This window comes from Falco cherrug, chromosome 11 (genome assembly GCF_023634085.1).
Source record: "Falco cherrug isolate bFalChe1 chromosome 11, bFalChe1.pri, whole genome shotgun sequence".
Taxonomy (NCBI): Eukaryota; Metazoa; Chordata; class Aves; order Falconiformes; family Falconidae; genus Falco; species Falco cherrug.
In genome coordinates, this window is record NC_073707.1 from 22,995,513 (window position 1) to 23,020,703 (window position 25,191).

At 40.9% G+C, this 25,191-nt stretch overlaps 2 protein-coding genes across 2 annotated transcripts in view; one reads left to right on the forward strand and one right to left on the reverse strand.

Annotated features, from left to right (window-relative positions):
• LOC102058086 (cytochrome P450 2J2-like) overlaps nucleotides 1-25,191 on the forward strand; it is a 119,947-nt gene that overhangs the window by 17,729 nt on the left and 77,027 nt on the right. The window lies entirely within an intron of this gene.
• Nucleotides 240-18,546, reverse strand: LOC102057738 (cytochrome P450 2J6-like). The gene is made up of 9 exons (XM_005438453.3): nucleotides 17,613-18,546; nucleotides 16,140-16,302; nucleotides 14,851-15,000; nucleotides 13,613-13,773; nucleotides 11,536-11,712; nucleotides 9,671-9,812; nucleotides 7,764-7,951; nucleotides 6,479-6,620; nucleotides 240-5,377 (listed from the first exon to the last, which is right to left on the reverse strand). Exons 1-9 carry the CDS (start codon nucleotides 17,781-17,783, stop codon nucleotides 5,199-5,201), a joined length of 1,473 nt encoding a protein of 490 aa, XP_005438510.2. The 5' UTR covers nucleotides 17,784-18,546; the 3' UTR covers nucleotides 240-5,198.

Genomic DNA, 25,191 nt, shown 5'->3' on the forward strand with positions numbered 1-25,191 from the left:
TTCAGACCCCACGTTTGCCAGCTCTTGTCCTCCAATCACTATGTGATATGGCTTATCTGCTCTGTTTACATCCAGAAGTAAGCCAAATATTCCTTATGCAGTCCTACTCTCAAAAGAATGCCCTTGCTTTGTTCTTCAGTGTGGTACTGCATATGCAGCCCCAGATCTCTCTTTCTCTCCCTCTTCCACTGAATATTTGAGTTCAGGATGATTTTTGCAGGTATGTTAGCTGTGTTTTTCACACATTGATACTCAGCTGTCTCCAAATGTCCATAAATCTGTTCTTTCATGACAATTAAGTTTGTTGTTCCTTTCAATTTAATTCAGCTGCAAACATTATTATTAATATAGCATTTCACAATCGTAAATATAATGGAGATACTTAAGATAAAAAAGAAGTGGGCAGATAATGACATTTACAGCATAAGGGTTTTATAGGGAGGAATTTCCTCATCTTGGGTTACCCACAATTCCCAGTTCAAGGCTGCCCTGACAGCATGGACTCGAATGCAGAGCTCAAATCTGATGGTGCATGGCCCCTTAACAAGGCATTAAAGGAAGTGTATGTAACTCCAATTCAATTAACATATTATATCTCTTTTTTTTTTATAACCAGAAATTTCATTCTAATGCTGAAGAAAATCTGATTTACTGTTCACAATGCATTTTTCTCACCTGAAGACATCTGGCAAATGAATAAATTAAACTTTGAAAAGAGCCAGCAGCAAGACTTTTAATCAAAGGCAAATTAATAACGTTAAGTACATTTTGGCTCATACTCCAGGATTACAAGTTGCTTGGATGAGCATCATTTTCTAGTCTCCCAAGTTATGTCTCAGCAGGCACTTGGTCAGGGCACTGTCTGAAATGTTCAAATGGAAAACATAAGATTGAGACAATAAATGTTCAAACTGAAGATAAATATTGAGCTATTTTAATTCAGAGTAAATGGCATAAAACTTCAGCACAGCTGTAGTGTTTCTGATGAAAGTTCAGCTAGTCTCATGCTCCATTTCGACAGCACATGATAGCAGATGCCTTAGGAAAGTTTGTAAGAACAGGGCAAACCAGAAACACTGTACTGGTATTAAACAACCCAGAAGTAATTTCCCTGCAGACAATTTATCCAGTTGGTTTTTGAACAGAGATAAATGTTTAGTAGAAGTCCTGTAAGGAGGCATAGCTCACCAACAAGGCACACGCAGTGCAATCCCCTGTGGTCCTTTTGAGCAATCTCCCTTTTTGTTGCATTTGCCACCTGCTAGTGCTCCCATTGGAGACACAGTGAACATTTTCTTGTCACCTCCTGTCTGTTCAGGGTTTTCTAGACCTCCTCAAAAGTACAAAAATAGTTGCCACAAATGTGCTATCCTGGTGCAATGGACAATATTATTTTTCAAAATTTAATCCCATAAACATCAGGTTCTCCCACTACACACCATTGATTCACTGTTTCATACAGTGGAGCTTCAGCAGGGACAGTTTAGCCCAAGCCTTTGACACAAACCAGTTTCCCAAAGAGCTTGTTTGAACAGAAGGGGAAAAACATCAGCTCTTGCTTTTGACCTTTAGATGGCAAAATCTACCAAATTTTTTCACAAGGGTCTCTTTTGTATCTAGTTTCTGCTTTTTCCTTTTGACAGGATAAACAGTGTCCCTGGAGTCTGGCACATAGCCAGCCATATGGTTGTGGCACTAACATTGCTACTGAGAGCCCTACCATGAGAAAGAAAGAAAAGCATAAGAAAAAAAAAATAGCAGAGGATCCTGGTATCAGACAACTTGGCAATATTTTCCTGAACTGTAACCTTAGCAGAGCTGAGCACCATATAATGTTAGGCAGCTCTCTCCTCTCATATCTATCACCATTAAATATTTTAGGCTGTCTGGATTCAGACACTCCTGCTGTCCTGCAAATATGAAACAAAGCAGCCACATCTGCAGTTCTGTGACATGAACTCACTTTTCTCCGAAGGAATCACAATGCTTTAAAAAGTAATACACCCAGTTAGTTGTGTATCTTTCCCTGGAATAAACACTTGCAACCTGGTTTCAAACCCTTTGAAACCATGTTATTAAGGATGACAGTTCTACCACAACTAAGAGACCTGAGGCTGTGGTTGACACTGTTTATAGAAAAAAAAAAAAAAAAAAAAAAGATGGTGTGGAGGATTACTCATTCCACGTAAAAGAAATGTTACATCACTCCAGTCATGAGCACCAGGGTGTACACCCTTTAATCTGGCGGCTCTTTGATGGCGTAATGCAGACATGTGCCTAGGGGCTGTAACCGGTTGGCATCTCAGTGATGACAAGATGATGGTCCAGAGAGAAAGGAGCACTTGGAGGGACAGGAGGGGAACAGGAAGGGCTGTAGGCAGGGGACTAGGGAAGTCAGCTGAGCCAACCAGAGGTGACTCTCTTGTCCTCTTTCAGCAGCACCTGGCCTGGGATCACTTCAGCTCTTTCCCCCTAACCTGCAAATTTCTCCAGTGCCAGAGGTCAGCCAGTGCAGGAGCTGCAGGTCTGTAATGCTGGACAAGTATTGGGAAAATCATCTCTGGGAGAGGAAACAGAGTCATTCTCCATCCTAGAAGTACTTCCAAGCTTCCCAAGGAAGCAGAGGAAGAGCAAAGTTAGTTTTATCAGATTTCCTGAGTTCCTCTTTTCCTTCCACCATCAGCTCTCTTCAAATCTTTATAGGAATACATGGGTGAGAATTGGTGCTGTAAGTTGCCAAACCTACAACACTAGCCCAGAAAACAGGGTCTGGCTGCTTGACCCATATGAACTAATCCATACAAGAAGCTACACACACCACATTGGCTCCACTGCTCAGGAGTAGCAAAACTGTTGTGCAAGATTGTCTGGAAGCTCAGTCTCCCGAAGGAAGAGCCAGGGATCTCATGCCCTTCAGCCAGGTTTTCAGTAGACTCTTCAAAATCAAATGTGCTGCTTTGTACTGCTTGGTAGGTGTCTGGTGGACAGGGTCCCTGAGTGGGTGAAATGAGCAGTAGATTACCAGTTCTTTCCACATTGTGCCACTCGTGCGTCCTGCCTAGTCACAGCAATGCTATCTATCAACAGTACTGAGTACAGCTGCAGTCTCAACAGACATCATGTTCCAGCCCTTGAGCACAACCAGTTTTACACACATCATACAATTAAGCTTCTTCAGTGAGTGGCAAGGTGACAAGAGGAGTGGGCAAAGGCACCATCTCTAGCAGGATTAGTAGAGAAGAGCAGGTGTGGGAGGGTAGGGTGGAGGACAAGCACAGATAAAGCTGGAAAGGAGGCTGAGCAGAAGTGTGTAGGCCCTGGAACAGGATTTGATATGCTGTGTGGAGTAACAGGCTGGATTATTTATGACAGTTATTGCTTTTGTGAAACCCCTTACTGTCCTGATCTCTCCCTTCCAGCCCAGCAAGCTTGCAGGTATCAGGTTGTGCTGGAGCAGGCCGCTGCTAGAGCTACAAGGCATGCCAAGATCTGGCCCAGCTCAGCCTGATTTTCAGTAGTTCTCATTTCTTTTTAGTAACATTCCCACCCGTTTAAAATTCAGGAAGTTCAGATATACTGCAGTGATTTAATTACAAATAGTTTATATTCCAACATAGGAGCACTTTCTGGTCCTCATACAAATTCAACCCTAAGTTTACGGCTGTGTTTACAGACAGCTACACTCAACTTCAATATTTGAATCCTTTCCAAAAGTGATTTGCATTCATGAATACTACAGCACTTTGCTTTAACAAAGCTACAGCTGAACTTGGCTGTCACCTCCAGCTGTATGCTTAAATTGTCTCGATCTTAAGTTGAATCAGTGCCAGTGAGCAGCTATGTTAAGTAATGGATATTTCAGAATTCCTGCATCATGTCATCATTTATGTCTTTTCTTACACTAAGTTACCTCCAGTGCACTCTCCATAGTTAGTGTTCTTTTCATGATCTGGAGCCTCAAAAAACAAATAAATGAGATCTTCCAAGCTCCTTCCTGAAAACTCATTGATCATTGTTTTCAACTCAGCACTGATTCCTCTACTAATACTTGTGCAAAAAAAGAGTAAAAAGAGACAGAGGCTTGATATGAGAAAGGATGTAAGTGATGGAAAGCCAAAAGGGAAGGTGAATCCTGAAATGGAGTATATATATATATATATATATGGGTAAAGGTAGGTGGGAGCAGGAACTGAAACTGGGGAAGGAGGATTGGAAAGAGATTGAATGGAGAGCAGGAAGTATGGTATGGGTTGTAAAAAAAGAAAAGGGCCCAGAGAAAATGGGGAACATTTGAATGTTCAGATAGCCCTTAGAGATGCCTTCCAAAGTCTGTACATTACCCTGCTGCAAAGTTAGCAGTGAAATCCACTGGCAAAATGAATGTCTTATCCCACATTTATGCCTCATCCAAGAAGGATTGATAATGGGTGTGATCATAGAAACCTCATTTAAAAAAAACAACAAAAACAACAAAACACAAAAATCAACTAACAAACAAAGCTCTTGGCAATATATTATAACAATGATCAGGCTGCCAAGTCACACAATCACATTGTTAGTAAATACCAAATTTAGGTTTCTTTCTTCAACTGTAGATTGACTGTATTCTACGAGGGAGACAACATCAAATTCAGATACTAATGTACCTGCATTCTAATGTGTTTCCTGGGGTTTGGGTGTTGGGTTTTTTTTATTATTTGCAGCCTGTCAAAAAAGTGGCTAAGTTGAGGACAGTAAAACCAAAATAGGGCTTTAAAAGTGCATTTTCCAGAGTCAAGTTACTGGAGGTCATCAAACCACTCACAGAAATGACACCTGCTTGGCTTTTACTGAAATCTTCTGTTGCATTTTACTGAGGTTTGGTCAGGAGTGAGCATCATGATGATTCTGCTTGGCTAGGACAAGGAGACACTGCATGTTGGCTTCACCTGGGAACCATAGCATCTTGCTTAGGGTGCTCTTCAAAATGAGAAAATTGTTAAGATACTTGCAAGAATATCTGGGAATTTCACAAGTACCAGACCACAGTACTGGTAGTCTGAATCTTTGTTTGCATCAGCTTTCTGAATAGCCCTATGTTATATATAGCAATATGCTAATATCAATATCCTGGCTAGTAGAAGAAAGTTTATACATTTGAGAGGAAATTCACTGAGGTAAAGGTGGCTGTCTCCTGCTGATCTGTGATGTGCTGTAGCCTAGCGTGGAATGGCACAAACACTGTATGGGTGGGGCTGCAGTGTACCCCCAAAAATGGGCTCTGTGTTGATCTTCATCACTCCCTCAGGGAGCCGGAAGGTGAATGCCCGCAGCAGGTTGGCAAAGAAAATAAAGAGCTCGGTCCTCGCTAGATGCTCCCCCAAACACACACGATGCCCTGCAGAAGGAAGAGGGGAAGTACAGTAGGAATATTGCAGTTTCATTATCACTTTGTTCATTCTTGTTATAAGCAGAAGGGGTTTTTTTTGTTCAAGGACAGGATTGTGAAAGCCACAGAACTAAAACTTTGTGAATTCTTTCTCAGGAAGATCCCATCCAATTTCATAGGTTAGGACACACCAAATAAAAATCTCAATGAAAATTCCTGAGGTACCACCATCATTTCTTTCGTGACCTTGCTTGACATGGCAGAAAATTGTTTTCCTTTTACAGGAGATGTTGAGCTTCAGGGTCATACAAAAAAATAATCTGCCAACTCTTTGCACATGGTATTTTAGCAAGTTAAAGTCTGTAGATCAAAATTACTTAGCATTTGCAATTGAACAAAGGCTTGGTCACTTTACAGGCAAAGCAAGAAGCCTACTGTTAATTTCCAAGGGTTCTACACTGGAACCAATAGCATGAGCAGAACAGGTGAATAATACATTCACATTTCCAGATTAGCAGACAAATAAAAGGAAAGGAAAATCCATTTGCATTAAGACATCACTCCTGGATGAACATCCAGGTGACTAGTCTGCTATATCAACAGAGAAACTAAACCAAAGCAGAACTGCAAAGTGTGATTGCTGACTACTCTGTTATCTTATTTCTTTCTTTTGCAACTGGATTTTCAGTTCTTAAGTTTCTCTTCTTGAGAACTTAATCCTTTGTGTACCAGGATGTATTCTGCTTTTCTTTCAGCTTGTTCCTTCAAGAGGGACACAAATAACTCCAGTACACACAAAACACGTTGCTTCTCAGGGAAAAAAAAGTACATATAAAGAACACTACAGACAAATCTTGTGGCTGATTGCAGCATGCAACAAGCCTAAGAGTTTCAGAAGTTTAAGTGGGATTCCCACTACAGTGTCCTAAGAACAGTTTGGAGTCTGACAGCACAGAAGCATCTCAGCTGGCAGAAACAAGCCAGTACTGTTCTTTAAAAGCAGCAAACAGCAGAGACAGAAGACGTTGTCTGAAGAAATATATCATAGTCTCACACTTCAGTATTCTTCATCTAATCTGTTGGATCAGTTCAACCTGCCAGTGCATTTACCTGCTGAGAATGGTAAGAAGGCTTCTCGAGGTATAAAGTTTCCTTCTTTATCCAGAAAATGGCCAGGGTTGAACTGTCGAGGTGTCTCCCATTGCTCAGGGTCATACAGAACAGATGCTATGTTTGGCATAATGATGGTCCCCTGCAAGGAAGAAACTGTTGATTTAGTTCCAACTACTAGTCTGTCACCCATCAGTTTCTGCCTGGTGGATAAAGCTGCTGCTAATTGCCATTTCTCTGTAATGAGCAGATGTGATGGGGTTAGAAGACCATTATCCTTAAAAAAATAGAGTTTGTGATCATCTTCTGAGTATTGACTGCATTAGTGATGTTGGTACAACTGCATTGTGACCACTTTTACTAGTAATCTTAATAATACTTCCAGTAGGATTCTTTTGTTGATATTCAGATCCCAGTGTTGGAAACCTTGCAGACTCAAGGGAGAAAGAAATGCATCCAGAAATCACTGCAGTACCTCATTGACAACAACCCCTGAGCCCTTTCAGCAGTAGTACTTCTGCCTTTTCCTTTACTGGTTGTTCCCAGCAGACTAGTTTGTGTGCCTTAGCTAGCTGGCTGTCAGAAGCAGATAGAACAGCATGAAACCTTCACCACAAAATGAATTAGGTGGGGCCAGTCCCCAACCCAGTAATGGTGCTGGCCTCTCCCATCTCTCTTGCAATAAAAGCTACCAATTCCTGTTTCTTGTTAGTGTTTTACAGTGAGAACTGGCACCCAGCGTAGCTTATGTCACTCTGAAAAATACCTTACTGGCTGTGAACATGTGTCTTAGGCAGTGTTTGGGAGCAACTCCCTCTCTGTCAGCTGTAGCTGACTGTCTCTCAGCTGTTAAAGATTCAGGCAGATCCCTTAGCTCATGGAGCTGTGGACCTGTGAGCCATACTCTCACAAGTCTTCCTCCACCCCATAAGTGCTGACAAAGCCAAGTTGGGCAGGGATGTCTTAACCAGTGCTTTCACAAGCCAGTTTCTCCTCTTAGTCCATCCCCAGCCAAGCAGAGATGGTCTCTGTGGTTGTGCCATTGGTCAGCAGGGCAGGAGCTCGAGGCTTTCATGGCAGGGGTCTTATCAGCTGTCTGAGCACCAACATGCTGAATGAGAGACTTATTTCATTGCTGGAGCCACAAATTGTAACCCTTCCCCAAACACCATGTTGCTGGGTTGTATGGATAATAGTTTATAGATGGAAAACAAGTTACAAAACTGGAATAAAAACTAAATGCCTTCTGCTGAATAAAGAACAGAGGCTGAAAACGTGTCTGTACCTTTTTGACAGGGAATCCTAGCAATGTTGTGTCCCTCACGCACATTCTGGGCATGCCAACAAAGACAATGTTGCTGAAGCGTTGGATCTCATGGACCACAGCATTTGTATAGGGAAGTTTTCTCCGATCCTCATAGCAAATTAACTGGGAAGGACCTAAAACAGCATCCAGCTCCTTTTGCACTTTCTCTGTGGAGAAATAGTCACCATTTCAGATGAGAAAAATGCATAAAATATTTTAACTGCTCTCTTTTCTTAGAGCAACAGGAAAATGCGTTATTTCAACATGGTACATTAGGCCTATAACCTGTAATTTAATATGATTTAATGTCAAAGTTTAATATATGAAAATAAAAACGAGCAGGAAAAAAGCCCCAACAGTGTGGTCCAGAATCATAAGCAAGGACTATATTGTAGTTATTCCAGCTCTGACATTTATCTTACAGAATGCTTGGAGGGCACAGGGCGGGTCACTTAGCTCCAGGTTTTGAAGGTGTTTAGGGATTGCTTAGTTTATCTCAAAAATCTAAATCTCATTTGCAAAATGGATATAATGCCTTGGATATTAACTCCCAGTGCAAGGGAAGAGATGAGCAGAATTGGTCCAAGTATGGCAACGTACTGTGTGAACAAACAACACCTGAATCATCCTAAAACCTTGGATGCAAATATGCACTCAATAATACATCCTTTTCAGTCTCCTGCTGAGGCTGTGGGAATAAAGGTATTTCTCCTGCTTTCAGTCCTCAAGCACAACAGATGGAAAGGCCACCAGCCCCAGGAGAACCCAAGTCCTCCTTAAATCCTGGCCATATCCTTTCTCTTCCTGACATAGATGCAGATGAGGAAACTCAGTCTGTTTCTACAGAGGCATTCATGGAATCGGTGTTACTTAGATAAGCGACCTCTTTTGCAGTATTAACTCAGACAGGGACAATTTGTGTGTACTGCCAGCAGTTTTTGCCTGAAAACACCACATCTACATATAAGATGGCCAGAACCCTCCCCTGAAACTTCTTTTTCTATTTCTGCAGTCTTTCCATCCCTTGCAGATGTTCCACATTCATATTTTGTTTTCTCCTAAGGTTTATGTGCTGCTTGTTGTGAACAAATTGCAACAAACTACTGGTTATTTAAAGACTAGATGCTAACACCATCAGACAGTTATGTGGAGAATATGCTCTACTGAAACCCTGAGCAACCCATATTCCATGGATGCCCACTGCCTAGCCTTGTGCATGAAGCACTGAGCAAACACAGAAAGGAGTCATTGCATTCTTCAAGGAAGCATATGGATTTGCACCATGCAAATTATCTTGCACCTCTCTACCTGTTTCCTGCCAAGAAAGATACAGGAAGAGGCAGCCATCTCTACTAGAGCCATGGGCCTTCCTTAGGGCAACCTGCAGCCCTTCATAAGCTGCCAAGATCTGTCCAGCTGGTTTGTCCAGTAAGGGATCCAGTAGGTTGTTAGCAGTATTGGTGTGCTCAGCAAGGAGTGTTGTGTCAGGAGGGGAAGAGATCATAGACTGACTGTGCAGCAAACACAGCAAAGCTGCCTTAACACTCCCATATCGGAATGATGTCTGGTGCAGACAGGAGTCATATTAGAGCTCTGATTACTGTTCCTGCTGCCATCAGTGAGCCTGCACAGTCTCCGCACAGAGCACCTCACTGACTTGTCACTGCAAAGAGCTAACTTTAGTCTCACTGCAAGTGCTTTCAGCCACCTGGTTTTGTCAGGTCATGGGATGGGCCTCTGATTTTTTTCCTCTGCTGCCATTCTTTTTGTTTTCCGAGGGTGAGCGCCAGACTCAACTAGTGGCTTTTGTGCCTGCAACTCATTATATTCAGCCATCATTAACATTTGTAGTACCCATAGCATTTCACAGCAAGAATCCCTCTCACCTTGGATGTCTGGATTCACTACCATATAGAGCAGTCCCCAGTATAATGTAGTGCTTGAGGTCTCCGATCCACCGAGGAAAAGATCATTTATAACATATACCAAATTGTCTTCATCATACTTGGGCTTGGCCCCATCTTTAGACTGTAGATGATGATAGAAAGTTGAAATTAAAGCATAAAAGTTAGGCCATCCTGTATGCCTCTTGCGTGAGAGTCCTTATTTCCACAGCTTGCATGTGCAAAAAGAGTTCAAAATCACAGTTTTTGATGAGTACTAAGAGATTAATAGTTTCCCAAATGGATGTGGCAAGTCTACATTGCTCTTTTTCATAAGGTGGAATTTTCTTTCATTAAAAAGCAGGCAATTTTATGCCTGTTGACTTAACCATGAAAATTTTAAAGCACACTACGAGTTTTGAAGTTAGTCTAGAGTGTACTTCTAAAGAGAAGTGTCTAAAGAAGCCCCACAATGTGTCACTCATTTGGCCTTGGTCTTGCCAGTAAGCTATCAAATGGTGCTAGCAAACACCAAAGGAAAAGCTATCTGAATAAAAGAATCTCAACAGAACATCTTGAGACTAATATCTTAAAATCATAACATCATTTAGGCTGGAAAAGACCTTTGAGATCATCAAGTTCAACTGTTAATACAGGACTACCAAGTCCATCACTAAACCATGCCTCTAAGTGCACATCTACACATTTTTTGAACACTTCCAAGGATGGCGATTCTACCACCTCCCTGGGCAGCCTGCTCCAATGCTTGACAACTCTTTTGGTGAAGAAATTTTTCCTAATATCCAATGTAAACCTCTCCTGGTGCAACTTGAGGCCATTTCCTCTTGTCCTATCGCTTGCTACTTGGGAGAAAAGACCAACAACCACCTCACTACAACTTCCTTTCAGGTAGTTGTAGAGAACGATAAGGTCTCCCCTGAGCCTCCTTTTCCCCAGGCTAAACCACCCCAGTTCCTCAGCTGCTCCTCATACACTTGTGCTCTAGACCTTCACCAGCTCCGTTGCCCTTTGAACACGCTCCAGCACCTCAGTGTCCTTGTCGTGAGTGTCCAAAACTGAACACAGGGTTCAAGGTGCAGCCCCACCAGTGCCCGGTACAGGGGGACGGTCACTGCCCTGGTCCTGCTGGCCACACTGTTTCTGATACAAGCCGGGACGCTGTTGGCCTCCTTGGCCACCTGGGCACACTGCTGGCTCACGTTCAGCCGGCTGTTGACCAGCACCCCCAGGTCCTTTCCCACCAGGCAGCTTCCCAGCCACTCTGCCCCCAGCCCGCAGCGCTGCGTGGGGTTGGTGTGACCCAAGTGCAGGACCTGACACTTCTCCTTGCTGAACTTCATACAATTAAGTTAATTCTTCTCTCAGTTCAGGATAGACGTGAACTGGTAGGAGAGAGGTACCCAAGTATTTTCTTCTAATAAGGGAGTAAAATATAAAAACAATTAGAGTAAATACATCATGCAAAAACATTTTAAACAGATTGCAATAACTTGCACCCCTGACACGAAAGAAAGCTGCATCTTTGCCTCTAAAGTGCTTATTTCAGTAAATCTTGTCATATTCATTCAGATATAATGTACAAGAGGATGTAGCAGTTCTTTCCAGAGCCCATGAGCCAACACTGAGAACATGGCAGCCTCGCTGGCTGAAAGCTTATCACCAGAGGTAGAAGCTACATAAACTTCATCTACCCTGGGCAAGAGATGCTTCTTTTAACTCCTGGAAGTATTCCAAAAGAAGCCTATGGAATGTAAGAAACTATGATAGAAGGGATCAGACTGGCTGATTTAATGCTCTGTTTGGCCTTATACTCCATAAATGTGTGATCAGGCAGAACAAACACTCACTTTCTCCATCTCAGCCAGGTAAAAGTCAATGAAATCCTGTGGTTCATCCGGTATCCCTCTCTCCACATGTCTTCTGATCTCCTTCCTTGCAAAAGAACTCAGGACATCATAGCAAGATAATGCTTTCTTATGAGGACCAGGGAGACGACACACCAGCCAGGGGAAGATTTCATACAGCTGTGGGAGTGACACACAAGAGGTCATGTGAATTATCTGTCAGTAGCAAAGCTGCTTTTAGAAACGTCAAAAGGCTGAGTTGTCCTGTCCGGAAATATTGATAGTGGAATAAACAAATTTGCATTGCTTTGAGCAGATTTTTGCTATCATGTGGGAAAACTTTACTAGTAATTATAACACACTTTTGGGGGTCAAGAGGACTGACAGTCCTCTGCTCATGCCAGTAAGTTTGTGTACTGCAGATCGCTAGAAGACTTTACTCCTAGCTCCCATACATGTAAGGACATCCTTTCTGGATACTGTGGGGCTACTAAGATTAACAAGTCTGCAGCCTCAAGTAACTGGTGGAATTTGCAGAGCTCTCGGAAGTGTAGACTGGGTACCACTAAAAGCTAATTTAATTTTCCCCATCAGAGTCCTCATGACTGCTACAGGACCAATATAATTACATCTTCAGTCTGCTGAGTGTATTTATATACACATTTTGTTCAGCGCAAAATATTGTCATCTCACTTGGGTAGTTCTCTCTTTGAAGCATCTGCCATTCTACCCTGCCAAGCAAACAGCATTTCTATCTCCTCTCTTTGTTCTTTCAGACCTAACAAACAAAGCCTCTCTAATTTTAAGTGACAGTTTGGAAGTCATCCCATTAACGCTTCTTTACATTTGTTTCACTCCGGACTCAAAACATAAGGTGTTCAACACCCTAGAAGAGGTCCCACAGATTATTATGCACCAGAACCTACTTTAACACTTCTCTGGCTCTAAAGCAAAAATAGTGCTCAAAACAGAGACTCTGAGATTGCATTTGCCTTTTTTGTCCTGTTATCTGCTAGTTTATACCAGTCCCTTTCTTCTTAAGCTTTGCACTGAAATGTTCTAAGCTCATAGCAGATATTAATCTCATTAATTCATAATATGTTACATAATTTAATTTTGTACTATTACAACTTGTTCCATTCTTATAACTCCAATCCACAGTGCTTACAAGCTCTTGCAGCAGGGTATCCTGAATGTCCTCTGTACTGTTAAGGTCTCCTGTCTTTGATCATCCACAGATTTCCTCTATTTTCTAGGTTTTGCTATGGGAAAGTTGTATAGTATTATTCTCATATGATAGATTTGTTGAAAAGGTTTACAATTACATCAGCATTTTAGTTTGCCTTTTCCTATAAAACTCAAAAGTCAATGGAATTTGCCATCCACAGTCCCCATTACACCCAGCTTGTTCCTCTTTAAGGGTCTAAACACAAAGTCTAATTCATGGGGGAAACTTCAAGTGCACTTCAAGATACTTCAAGTGCAAAGTTGGCCTTTATGGTATGTTGTGGGAGGTACCTACCAAAAAGTCTGACAGAACTTGAATTGTGAGACTGTCAGAGAATGTATGTGTTGTTTTTGTAATATGTGAATTGCAAGCTATAATGAATTAATGGAAAGATTCATAATGAATATATTACTATTTGTGAGGGAGGAAACAAAAAGAAAATTGTCAGCATACAATTTACAGAGTAGTAAAAAGCAGAACAGTGAATTCAATGATAGTCATTTTTGGAGGAGAGAAGTAAATAGCGGTGGGAGAAGTAGCACTGCAGAGTTCAAATTTATTACAAACTCCAGTCTCAAGTTAAGTTTAAAAGTTTCTGTTGATGGTCTCAGAAATGCTCAAAGACTTAAAACCAGGAGTCAACAGAGAGATGTCCCCTAAACTTGCAGAGAAAATGAAGTTCTTAAAAACAGCCTCAAAACCAAGGGGGCTGTAGTAAGTTCCCCAAGGACACTTCTTAGCTCCCAGCTTACATTTGGCAGTTGCTCTGTTTTTAGTGAAGGACCATTTTTATGACTGCATTTTCTTTCCTACCTATGTCAGAAAAAAAATAGTATATTATTATTTACTCACCTGATGAACAAAGCTGCCTGCAAATCTGAATAAAGTCTCTGTGGCACTGATCAGTTCATGGAAGGTTTTGTCCTCATCAGAGAAGTGATATCCAAAAACCAGAGCACAAATTACATTTGAAATAGAATGGAAAAGAGGGAAAGAAGGATCCACAGGTCTTCCTGCAAACACAGTAACTGGTGTTCACTCTCAATGTTTTCTTCAGGTGTTCCTTATACAGATAGGACAAGATGTTATTAGAGATTACATAAAATGTTCTTTTTATCCAGCTGAGGCATGAATGGGGATGGGAATGTGGCATTAATATACACTTACGAAAATTAAACATAGTTTTAGAGCAAAAGACAGTGTTAAGCTGTTTCCTTATAGCTCTAAAACAATCTCATAGCCCTTCCTGTGAAATAAGGTTGTACAACTTAGATCCATTAGAGAATATCATATAAAATCTGCTGTCCTCAGTTGTGGAAAGAAAACAAGTCTCAGTGGAAGAAAACAAGTCAGAATATGAGAAGGAAGAGGTGTCACTGGAAATGAACTAAGAGAAGACAGTGACAGACATGTTACAAAATGTAAAAACTACTTAGGAGGAAAGATTGAAGGAATTTGGGAAAGTTTAAGGAGCAAAGTAGGTGGATAGGAACCGCAAAGTATACATAATATAACTATTACAGTCTCAGCTGTGAACAGCAGATCACCATATCTCTGATTATTTTTTAGAAGTTATGAGACAGATATCCATAAAAAGTTATTTGGATAGAAATGATCCTGGCTTGGACTCCAGGATGAATCTGATAAGCCACTGAAGTTCCCTCCCACCTCCTGCTTTGATTCTCTTGCCAATAGTTACTTAGACAGACACTAAAATATCCGGTTTATGTCTTGGCACCTTATGTTATTAAAATTTAGGGAAATGACTAAACTCTGCTATACTCTCTAGTTACCTATCATAGGCAGTCTGAGAATGGCTTGGCTGTGCAGTTCAGTGACATTGTATTATTGTACAATCATATCATAGACAGATGATAAGCCCATGGAGGTGGAACTTCATTAGGTTTATGAACAGCTTTTTAAGAAAAAAAATCCCACATGATACTATGCTCTGTCTACACTTTGGGCTTTGGTAAATTTAGATACACCACTCTGGACCCACCCTGACCCTAGAAAGGGGTAGGTGAGTTTGCATACTCAAGATACAGATCCAGGACTGAAAAGCATCTGATTTCTAAGTAGATAGATACCTTTTAGGTTCACAAAAACGTCCACCAGGTGAGATGCCTCCTCTTGCACTCGATACTCCAGGCCTTTTTTCCCCATTCCCAGACAGCGTAAAGTCATTATACCAAAGCGTCTCTGCTGCTTCCAGGAGCGACCACTTGCCAGTATAATACCTGAGGGTATTCTCTGGCATATTAATATTTGCCATAGACATTAACAATTCATTTAAATTTATATTATGTACATGGAGTAAATCAGGGAATACACTGTGATACAAGTATCTTTTTAGGTGAAGTTATCAGTAACCAGAAATCATAGCCAAACATACCCAAACTATAACTAGACCATGTGTTCCTAATATTGATTGTAGCTAATCTTTGAAAAGAGCAATCTAAGGATTTGCTGACTGTTCCATTTCTTGATATCTTAAAAAAACCCCAAAACCTTAAGATGCCTTTTTAGAAGATCTGCTTTAGCCATACTCAAGTGATTGTGCTCAAGACAGGAATAACTAGTTGACTTTCCACAGAGTGGTGTCCAGGGTTGGGGGATGTTTATGGAGATGTAGATCAAACAATGTGATGCATGTAGGCTGAGGTGATGAAGGTGAAGGATAAGTGACATTTAGGCCCTGTTTCTCCTCTGGAAGGGAGACCACTCCACTGATTCTTAAATTGCAGTAGTGGTTACCTGAAGAGCCCTGAGCTACTGCTGTGATGATGCTTTACCTAGCTTTAAACAACCTCTGTTGGCTTTGGTGTAGCAAATGCAGGGGAGGAAAAAAGAAAGACTGCAAACTGCTGAAATACCCTAAGGAGAAGTTTCATGTGTCAGAGGCATTCTCACAATCAAAGGGTATTCACCAAATGTTTAAGCGTGACTGCAAACACAGCAATAAGACTTCTGAAGGAGGGTGTTACAGGTCTCTTGCTCATGATGGAAGGTGTTTGGCAACTATAATATATACAGTTATCAAACATATAAACAAGCTTTGCATTCATGTAATATACAGCAAAATCATGTGCAACAAATTGGATTATTCTTTGTGGAGGGCAAGACTGCCAAGTTCTGAGCTGGGTTCACATACACTTTGAACACAGCAAAAAGGTCACCTAGAAACAATCTCATTTGGAGTGTTTCCCAGACTTGCAAAAGCTCCGTACAAAAGGCATCACGGCAAATAATGTTATTCTCAGGAGCTAATGGAGGATTTGGACAGTATCTGATGGAAGAGCATTCTGAACAGGAGGGTAGAGGGTCTAAAAGGCAGAGTAGTTTGCCAAGTCAACGTTCCTGTGCATAACAATCTTACCTTTTCCTTTGGCCATTGCTCTGAAAAAAGGTGATACCATCCGCCCAGAAACATCTTCAGGGTGTGTAGTCATGCCATCCTTCACTGCTTGATATCCATTCAGTATGATCACTGGGGCCCACCCAAACCACAAAGTATATATGTTGCCATGAGTTTTTGCCAGCTGTAAGTGGAATAGATGCCAGAAAAGAACAGATGAAACTCCATACATCTCAGACAGACACTGTACCTGCTATTCACCAGCCCAATGGACAGTTTTGCGCTGAGAACATCATCCCCATGAATATAATTATAGCTAGAAGCAGAATGAGACTGCTGTTTTTCTGAGAACAAGGTTTTCAGCAATCAATTTTATTTACCTGGGGAGGGAAGTTATTTTATTTTCAAAGCACAGGCTGCAGCAGCACTGCAGCAAAAGAAAGAAAAGTTCATATTTTACATAGCATCACATCCAACCCCACCTCATTAATTGAATGGCCACACTAGCACCTCTCTGCGCATCTATGCTTCCAGCTAGCCCTTCCTTTGCAAAAAGAAACCAGCTGATTAAACCTGCTCCATCTGCCCTGCTAGGAGAGGAGATGGAGCCAGAAACTACTCAACAGCCACCAAGTGCCTGTGGGCTGCAGCTGAGTCCAAGGTTTCCACACAGTACTGATGAGAGCACTGACCATTGGAGACAGCAGAAGTATCCAAGCAGGGACAGGTATATGACAGAGAAAATGCAATCATTTGTGGAAAAAGCTTTGTCTGAGAATGGGACTATGATACAAAGAGGTGGTAGACAATGTCTAAGGTGCCACCAGAATTACATCCAATTAATGATATTAGTCACTCCTCCTCATAATTATTTAGATACTGGCTTTCCTCTCCCTGTTACAGCATTGCTGCATGTCTGAGGCTGCACTGCACTCAATGATCTGTGCATACTGTCTCAAGCATAGATCTGAATTAGGGGTCATCTGCAAACTGTTAGAAGAATTACTGCCAGTGTGCAGGGAGGGACTGAAATGGCCTGGGGAGGAGCAGATGTCTCTAAAAACAGGTGGCAAATAGCTTTGAGGAGGTGCTGGAAGATGGGGATTGTATGTGCTTTCCATATTATAAGCATACATATACATGCACCCACTTTGTGATTGAATTAGACAATGTCAGTGTGTCAGAATTCTTAAAAGTAACACATATGGACTTATCAGCAATGGAGAAGCATCTTTCTAATTATTTGTATACTCCAACTTTAATAACAAGCCAGAAACCCTGTCCCCAAGTTTATTTGATTCTTAAGGACATTAGGTTTCTTGTGAAGATGACATATTCCACATAAGAAGGTGACCTGAATCAAGTTGATCTTTGTATGTCCATACCTTGTCTGTAACTTTCTAAGACTTAAAAACATCACTTTGCTATTAACATAACAGTTTTGTTTAAGCTGTGGCTAAAATTAATCAATTAAGAGCATCTTAAAAGAAATACCTCCATCAGAAGATCCCGATGAAACTGGAACTTCAGGTGCACCAAGTTTCCAAGTAATGGGAGAGGAGCTGGTCCAGGAGGGAATTGCTTGCGTGCCTTTTGCAGTTTGAAAAACTCAACAATTAACAAAAAAATTATCAGGACTACAAAGGCTTGAGTTATTGTCAGCATTTCAGAGATGATTTATCAGCTTGTCTCTATCAAAAAGAAGGTAGTGGAACTTGGAAAAGGTGACCTTCCTTCTTGTTCCACCAGTTCTTTCTGAAGACTGTGAAGTCTGTGCTCCTTTCCCTCCCTCTGTCCCTCCCTCCTAAGCCCTGCCTGCCCTTTTCCTGCACCCCATACATTTCCCATGCCAAGATACATCGAGCTGATCCCTGACCAAAAGCACACCTCACTGGTTACAGCAAGCCGCAGTATGAAAATGTGGAATCACTTGTACTTGAGGTATTTGTCTCAAAGATTGTGTTAGGGCACTGCTGGTGTGTATCGGGAGATCTGGATTGGAATGACACCAGGTGACCTTGTTGACCATGGATATGAGATGAGTGAAACTCAAACTCAGTTTCATCTGCCTTGGGAACTTTGAAAACATATGTAGTTCATCTCAGAATGACCGAATTCAGGTTATGAATGTTACGTGTCAGTTTTAATAAGTTCAATTTTCCAGGTGCTTTAGTTAAAAATTATTTAACGTATCTTTAAATGTAGTTGTAAATTCAGATTTGCCTGCTAGTACGCACAGTTCACACAGGCAAAAACAACAGTAGTTGCAGACTAAGCATGCAATTAGAAGACAAAATTGTTACATGTAGCTTCTGAAAAGTGGCCTTGAGTGTTCAGTCAACTTTTTTTTTCCAGTATATGTGAAAAATAACAGTTTCATCAAGTGAGGATTAATAAGGCACGGAGATAATGCTTAAAAGCTCACACTACCATTAAATAATTAGAAAATCAGAATATTAAAATTTGTTATATCAAAAAATAAATTAAATATAAAATTCCAATTGTAATTATTTTATATTATTTTAGTATGTAACCTAATTGAAGGTTTCATTTGCCTTGGTTTATTTTCTACTCTTTTTTTAATCCATTTCAGAATCCAGGCTATTATTACCAGTTATCAGTAAGTTTACAGGACACATTGAAAATCTGCCCTCTGATAATGAAGGCATTAACACCTACTTTGAAACACAGAGCTGTATGTTTGTTACCAGAGGATCCTATCTTGCATTGCAAAGAGAAAGTGTCTTCACTAAAAATGAGCTGCAAGTCTGAACAAGAAGTTGCCCTGCTTTCCAACACGTACATAAATGAGATATTTTGCAAACCTGGCAACATTAAGAAAGTAATGTGACTCAGTGATATCAATCCACCTCCTTCATTTGGCCACACTTTGCAGGTATTGTAGGTACCTACATGCCTGTATTATACAGCGAAATCAGCATGGAAAAGTAGGGGTTTATGACTCTATCTGTGCAAAACTAGAAAGACATTATGGGCAGGACATGTGGGAAGCAGGCTGAGGTAGGGTCAGTGGCTTTGCTAAAATCGGTGCAAGTCAGGTACAACTGCCCAGTATGAGGCTGACATCACCAAAATGTAAAGTCAGAAAAAATTGTTTCTTCAAATCAGAAGTTAAAAATTTTGAAAAAATGCAAGAAAATTAGTTTTGTGCAAACAGCTGAAGTCAGAAGAAATGCCACATTGCTTATTTTTAGACATTTCGTACTTGGTGTAGTATTTTGACATGAGTAAATGAATTCACCTCTTTCAGAATGCAGGTCAGAGTTAACTGGAATCAAATCACCAGTGTCAGAAGCAAGATGAAGCCAAATGAGCCAGGCAGCAGTTTATCCTACTGGGTGTTGCCATCATCTTTCCTTTTTCAGTGTTTTCAGAATTTTTCAAATGTCTGAAGTCCAGATGCATGAATAGTTACTTACACCAGTGCCTGATGTCACTGGATTAGCTGTACTGGAAACAAAACCAAGCTGAGGGATCCTGTGTGGCATGGATCTGTTCCTGTCTGATGCCTTCTGGACACACTATCAGCAATATTTGCTGGGTTTATATTTTTGGCAGAAAACTCAGCTTTCCTAAAATGTAGTAAACCAAGTAAAGAGCAGTACAAAGAAGTGGACTGGGAGGGCAAGAAAAGCAAGCTTTAATGAAAGCTATCAGGAAGTCAAAGTTTCAATAAGATTTTTAGTGAACCTAAAAGCACACTGAATTAAGTTTCAGAAAGATTAGGATGCTTGCAAAAGTAAATCTATGCAGGTAATGTACCAAACAAGCATGGTCCTGATATCCTTAAACAAGCAAATGTTTCATTTCAGCTCTGGGACATGCATATACTAAGAATAAACTGTAACACATTTAGTAAGAGGGAATGTCAGGAATTGGGATCTCCAAAGCACAAGAACTGTTCATAGACTGGGAACAAAGTAGCAGTCAATTGCTTTGAGTGAGGCTTCAAATATATAATATTTAGAAGTGGAAATTGCAAATATCTTGCTATGCTTATTTTTAACTCCTCACCCAATTACCTTCAGAAACTTGCAAAATTTACAGGCTATAATGTACCTACTAACTGGAAGCATTAAGGCTGGACTTGAGGTGGCACAAAGAGCAAGAAGAAATCAATGTACATGGCCTTAATATCCAAAATAAAAATAGGGAAAACTAACAGAAATGGGCCTAGCATCCCTGACCCAAATTGCTGCAAGAACTTTGCTTGCAGAGAGTTTGCCAAAGAGAAGAGTAACTTGACATTCTCTAGGTGAAATTACCAGGAACTGGATGATTCCTCCATGTAAGGAATAGCTGGATGATTTGTTTTTGAAGTTTTTGAAGATGCAGAAAAACATGAAGTACTGGAGATCATGTCCATAATTTCTGCATAACAAGGCTAAGGATGCAAACAAAATTCCCCAAAGGGTTAAGAAAATCAATAGGAAAGGATGAGTAAAGACGATGGTAGAGAATAAATTCTAAAGCCTGACAGAAAAACAGATCTCTGTTTTTACAAGAGAGGCTGAAATCAGCATTCTTATGGTAAAAACCTTTTTGTAGGACAACAGACACTGTGCAGATGCTGCTAGCGAGTTTCTTCACAGCACTACTGACTGCCAAGAGTAAGGAAAAGCATGATGACAAGACACTGATGACAGAGCACTTTGAAGTCAAGCTAAACAAACAAGCTCAGCAAGAGACTCCCACAAAGTCTAACAGAAATTAAGCACCCAAAAGTGTGTTTCATAATAGCTTGTCACAAAAGATACACTGAAGTTAAAATCCAGGAGAGATGCAATTCTAGAGTGAATGAAAAAGAGTGAATGGCTTGAGAAATGTTGAAAGCTCGTACTGACCACAGATAAAAATATTTTTTGTTGACAGTATAAAGAAAAGACAACAGTACAAGGAAGAAGTCATATTTAGGTACCAAAATGAAGGCACTTAAAAGTTCACAACAATTAGCAAAACTCACAAGTTAAAAACCTCTAGGGTATCATTGTACATGGGGTAAAGGAACTGAACGAGACAAAGTTAAAGCAAGAACAGTAGCTGACTGCCCATGTTTTGACCCTAAGAACAAAGAAAGCATTACCTACCAAAAGGTATGCATTCTACAGTCTTAAAATTTCATAAAGAAAACAATCTCTATCATAAAACAGATTAGATAAAGTTACTTGTTTTCTTTATTTGAAAATATTACAAATCTGGTTGATAAAGCAATAGTATTGAAGTTACATTACTTAACACGGTTCTCAATTACCTTAAACCATTAATTTCAGAAAATCTAAAAATGTTGTTTATAAAGCTTGCAAAACTCAAGATTGAGAGAACAGTGAAACTCCAGAAGCCAGATCATTGACAGAGGTGGCAGCCATTGAGTCAGTTGCAGTGCAGTCAAGTACAAATACACCAAGTAGTTTGTCCCAAAGAAAGTGGGAAGAGCAAGAGTTAGATGCAGTCTCCTGAAGCTCTGCACTGAGAAGTGCAGAAGTCTTGGCACCAAACCTGCCTCAGCCACATACAGGCCAAGGATTAATCTCATTGAGTGACAGAGCAAAAGAGGATTTGGAAGACACATACCTCAGCATACCTGACCAAGAGATCATAAGCACATCCAGACATAGTAAGGGACAGACAAACTCTGAAGCACAACAATGGGCACCCTCCAGGACAAAGGCATTGACCTCAGAACAGCCCCAAACACAAGAGGATGGCTCTGAGGATGGTATTCCGCCCCCGCTTAGGTCCCAGCAGTCTGAAATGACCTGGGCAATCTATCGTTGTGTTCAGAATAGACATATTGCAGAGAAAGTCATTCTCAACTGAAGGAACCAGCCCTAGGGACTCACTTGACATAGCTACGTCTTCGCAGCACAAAAAATGACAATGATATTTGAGAAAGATCTTGCTTTACTTAGGAAGGTTATGTCCAGCTTACCCAGCAGGTAACACTGTAGATGAGCATTTCACTCTTGGCATGTTCTTCACCAGACTGCAGGTAGTAAGCTTGGCAGATACATGCCCAGAACAACATAGGCAGGAATGTGGCCTTCTGACCCAAAACAAAAGCATTAGAAAACCCACAGCTTCCAGAAAAGCCATGTGCAAGAGAAAGCTCAAAAGGAATAAGCCCATGGAGAAGAAACACAATTTTAAAGGGATACAGGTGTATGCACCAGTGGTTGCAAAACAAGAAGCAGCTTTTAAAATAGGGTAAGACTTGGAGACAAAGAAAAGCTGAGAAGGTTGCAATGACGTACAAAAGTGAACAAACAAGCTAATAAATGAAGATTGCAAGACCAGTGTGACCCTCACCCTGTCTTTGGCTGTAAACAATTCATATGTTCAAAATGAGTACATTTGGGAGTTTGCAATGTGTATTCTTCTAAACCAGCCTTAACAAAAAAAAAAAACCCAAACAAAAACAACCAAAAAAACCCCACAACAAAACCCCCAGGATATAAGCACTGACCTATAACTCCAATGTACTCTATAAAATACTAAAAATAAGCAATGATTTCCCTTCTTTAGTTCACACTGTCAAGTATGTCAGGGTGCTTTATCATTAACAACTACAATTTACATCTATCAAGGCAAAGATATCTATTCCTACATATGAAGGCAAGAAATTACATAGCACTATAGGATTATTGATACTTAAAATGTGTAATGGTGCAGATTTGTTAGTCAGGCAAGTATTAATACCCCTGATTTTACATGGTAGGAATTTAAATGCAAAACATGAGAGGCAGAATCAGCACAACTCAATAATGTATTCTAATTACTACACTCAAGTTACAGCAATACATTATCCCAGATTAGTATAAGCAAAGCTGTACCAATCCCATTACCTATCTCTGCCTTACACTTCCCAAATGCTTTGCAGTCAGGTATATACAACTCCCCAGTCTTTAATTAGGTTGTGGAAAACAGAAGTAAAGCAACAGGAGGTAGAGAGCAAGGGAAGACCTAGATAGAAGCAGCCACATGGGCATTACAGGGGGTCAGGATGGCTCATAACCATGAGAAGGTAACACCCTCTGACCAAACCTGACATTGTGACTGGCAGTTCAGAGTCTCAAGTACACCATCATTTCTCACAGGCTTTTTCCTCAAGCAGGGCTATTTTTAATAATATTTCAGGTTTGAGAGGTTGACTTAGCAACCTAAATAAGCCTCCAGAAATACTCTGGAGAAAGATTTAGGTGACTTTTCTTCATTTGATTTTATATATCTTAAGGGGGGGTGGGGGGAAATCAGGCATTAGCTCAGAAGCTTAATAACCCTCCATCATGTACACACACTCCTAAATCTCCAGCATGGTAGCAGGGACTAACCTTTTGAAGTACTGCACTAATTGCATTAGGCTGCTAACAGAGGACATCTGTTTTGCTGAAGCAGCAATGTGACAATTAGCCATGTATAAAGTGCAGTGCCCAGAAGTCCGACGCCTGCCTTTCTTCCCTGTTCAGGGAAGCTGCTTCTTCTTGATTCCAAGGAGAGTTAAATGATGGGGACTTGCACTGCAAGGTGCTAGTATGACAAGAACAGGGGGATTGAGTGTTTACACACTGTGTGTGGCAAGAAATTCCCTTCTCAGTTGAGCTCAGCCAGGACTGTGTCCCAACAAGCCCTATTAATCTGCCCTCTCTCCCAGCATCTCACCTCTGTGCTGGTGGTTTGTTGCTTTTCTGCAAATTCCCTGAAGGAGGGAGGGTCACATCTAATCAATGCCTCTCCACGTTTATCCGAATCTCCTATGGAAGAAAGCCCTCAGACAATGCTGCTTATGGCTTTGCCATTCAGTGCCTGCCCTCAGGAAATAACTTCCAACACCTACAGCAACTCTGCTAGTGGGACTTTCAAGAAAGATGGCAAGCACACTCAGCAGCTTTCAGCATTTGACAATTACTTACGGATCAAAGGGTAAGCTGGGTGGCAGCCATTGATACTATATAACAAATTAATATGCAAGAGATTAGCAGTTGGTGCTGGCAAAGAAAATACAGTTCTTTAGACACAAGTTTCTCAATCGTTTGCACATGGAGTAACTGCAGTACATGCATACATCCCCAAACTTAAGCAAGAAAAAAAAAAGGGAAAAAATTGACATAATTTTTGTTGTTCCAATTATTATGTTACTGCTTGTGCATTACAGTAGCAATGTCCAGGAAGATCCTTTTTCCCAAAAAATGTTTGGTGGGTGTTGAGTTAGAAGGGATTGAGAAATACTACTTGAGGTCAAAGGTGTTGCTCCTCCTATAGATAATATGCTGCAAGAAATTTTATTGCATTAATACTGCTGAGAGAGGCTTCAATGTTTCTCACACACATCAGAAAAGCCATGTTCTACCACAGGAAACAATATGTATCATCCTAAACATCCATCACTTTTATATATCATCCCTGTCAGCAACCCTGCAGCCTCCAGTTTTGTGTGACAGATGGAATGAGGATTTATGGCAGAGAGTGGGGATGTTGAACATGCAAGGGACAGCACAAGGTTGCAGTCCTGGAACTGGGACAGAGGAGAAGAGTTCTTCAGAGGCTGAAGAACTATTGTACAATTGCAGAAAAGTAGGTAGCAGGAAAAGCAACTTCTTCCAGGTTTATTTGCTTCAGGAAAGATTTTTCTTCAGAACATCTTATAAACCATTTCACCGACTGGAAAATCCACTCAGCTTGCAGAGATTCTCAGGATACATACTGAAAGATCTGTGAAAAGCTACCCCTCCTCAAAACGTCTGTGAAACCTTCAAATGCCTTTCTCAGACCTTTTCCTTTTGCCTCAGGTATTTGCCCTCACTTTCATTTTTCTTGTTTTTCATGGCACTCCTTCCTGTCAGGACAGCCACATGCACAAAGTAGCTCTCTGCTGCTCATGTGCTTCTCCAGTTAAAGAGACTGTTAACATTTACACAGGAGTGCTGGAAACAACAGGGACAAGCACACAGGACAGTTGAGTATTTCCGGGCATTTCCTATGTCAAAGTGATCTCACCCTTTCCATTTGCTGTGACTTTCCAGAAACAGGCACAGCTCACATGGCAGCTTGTAGCTGG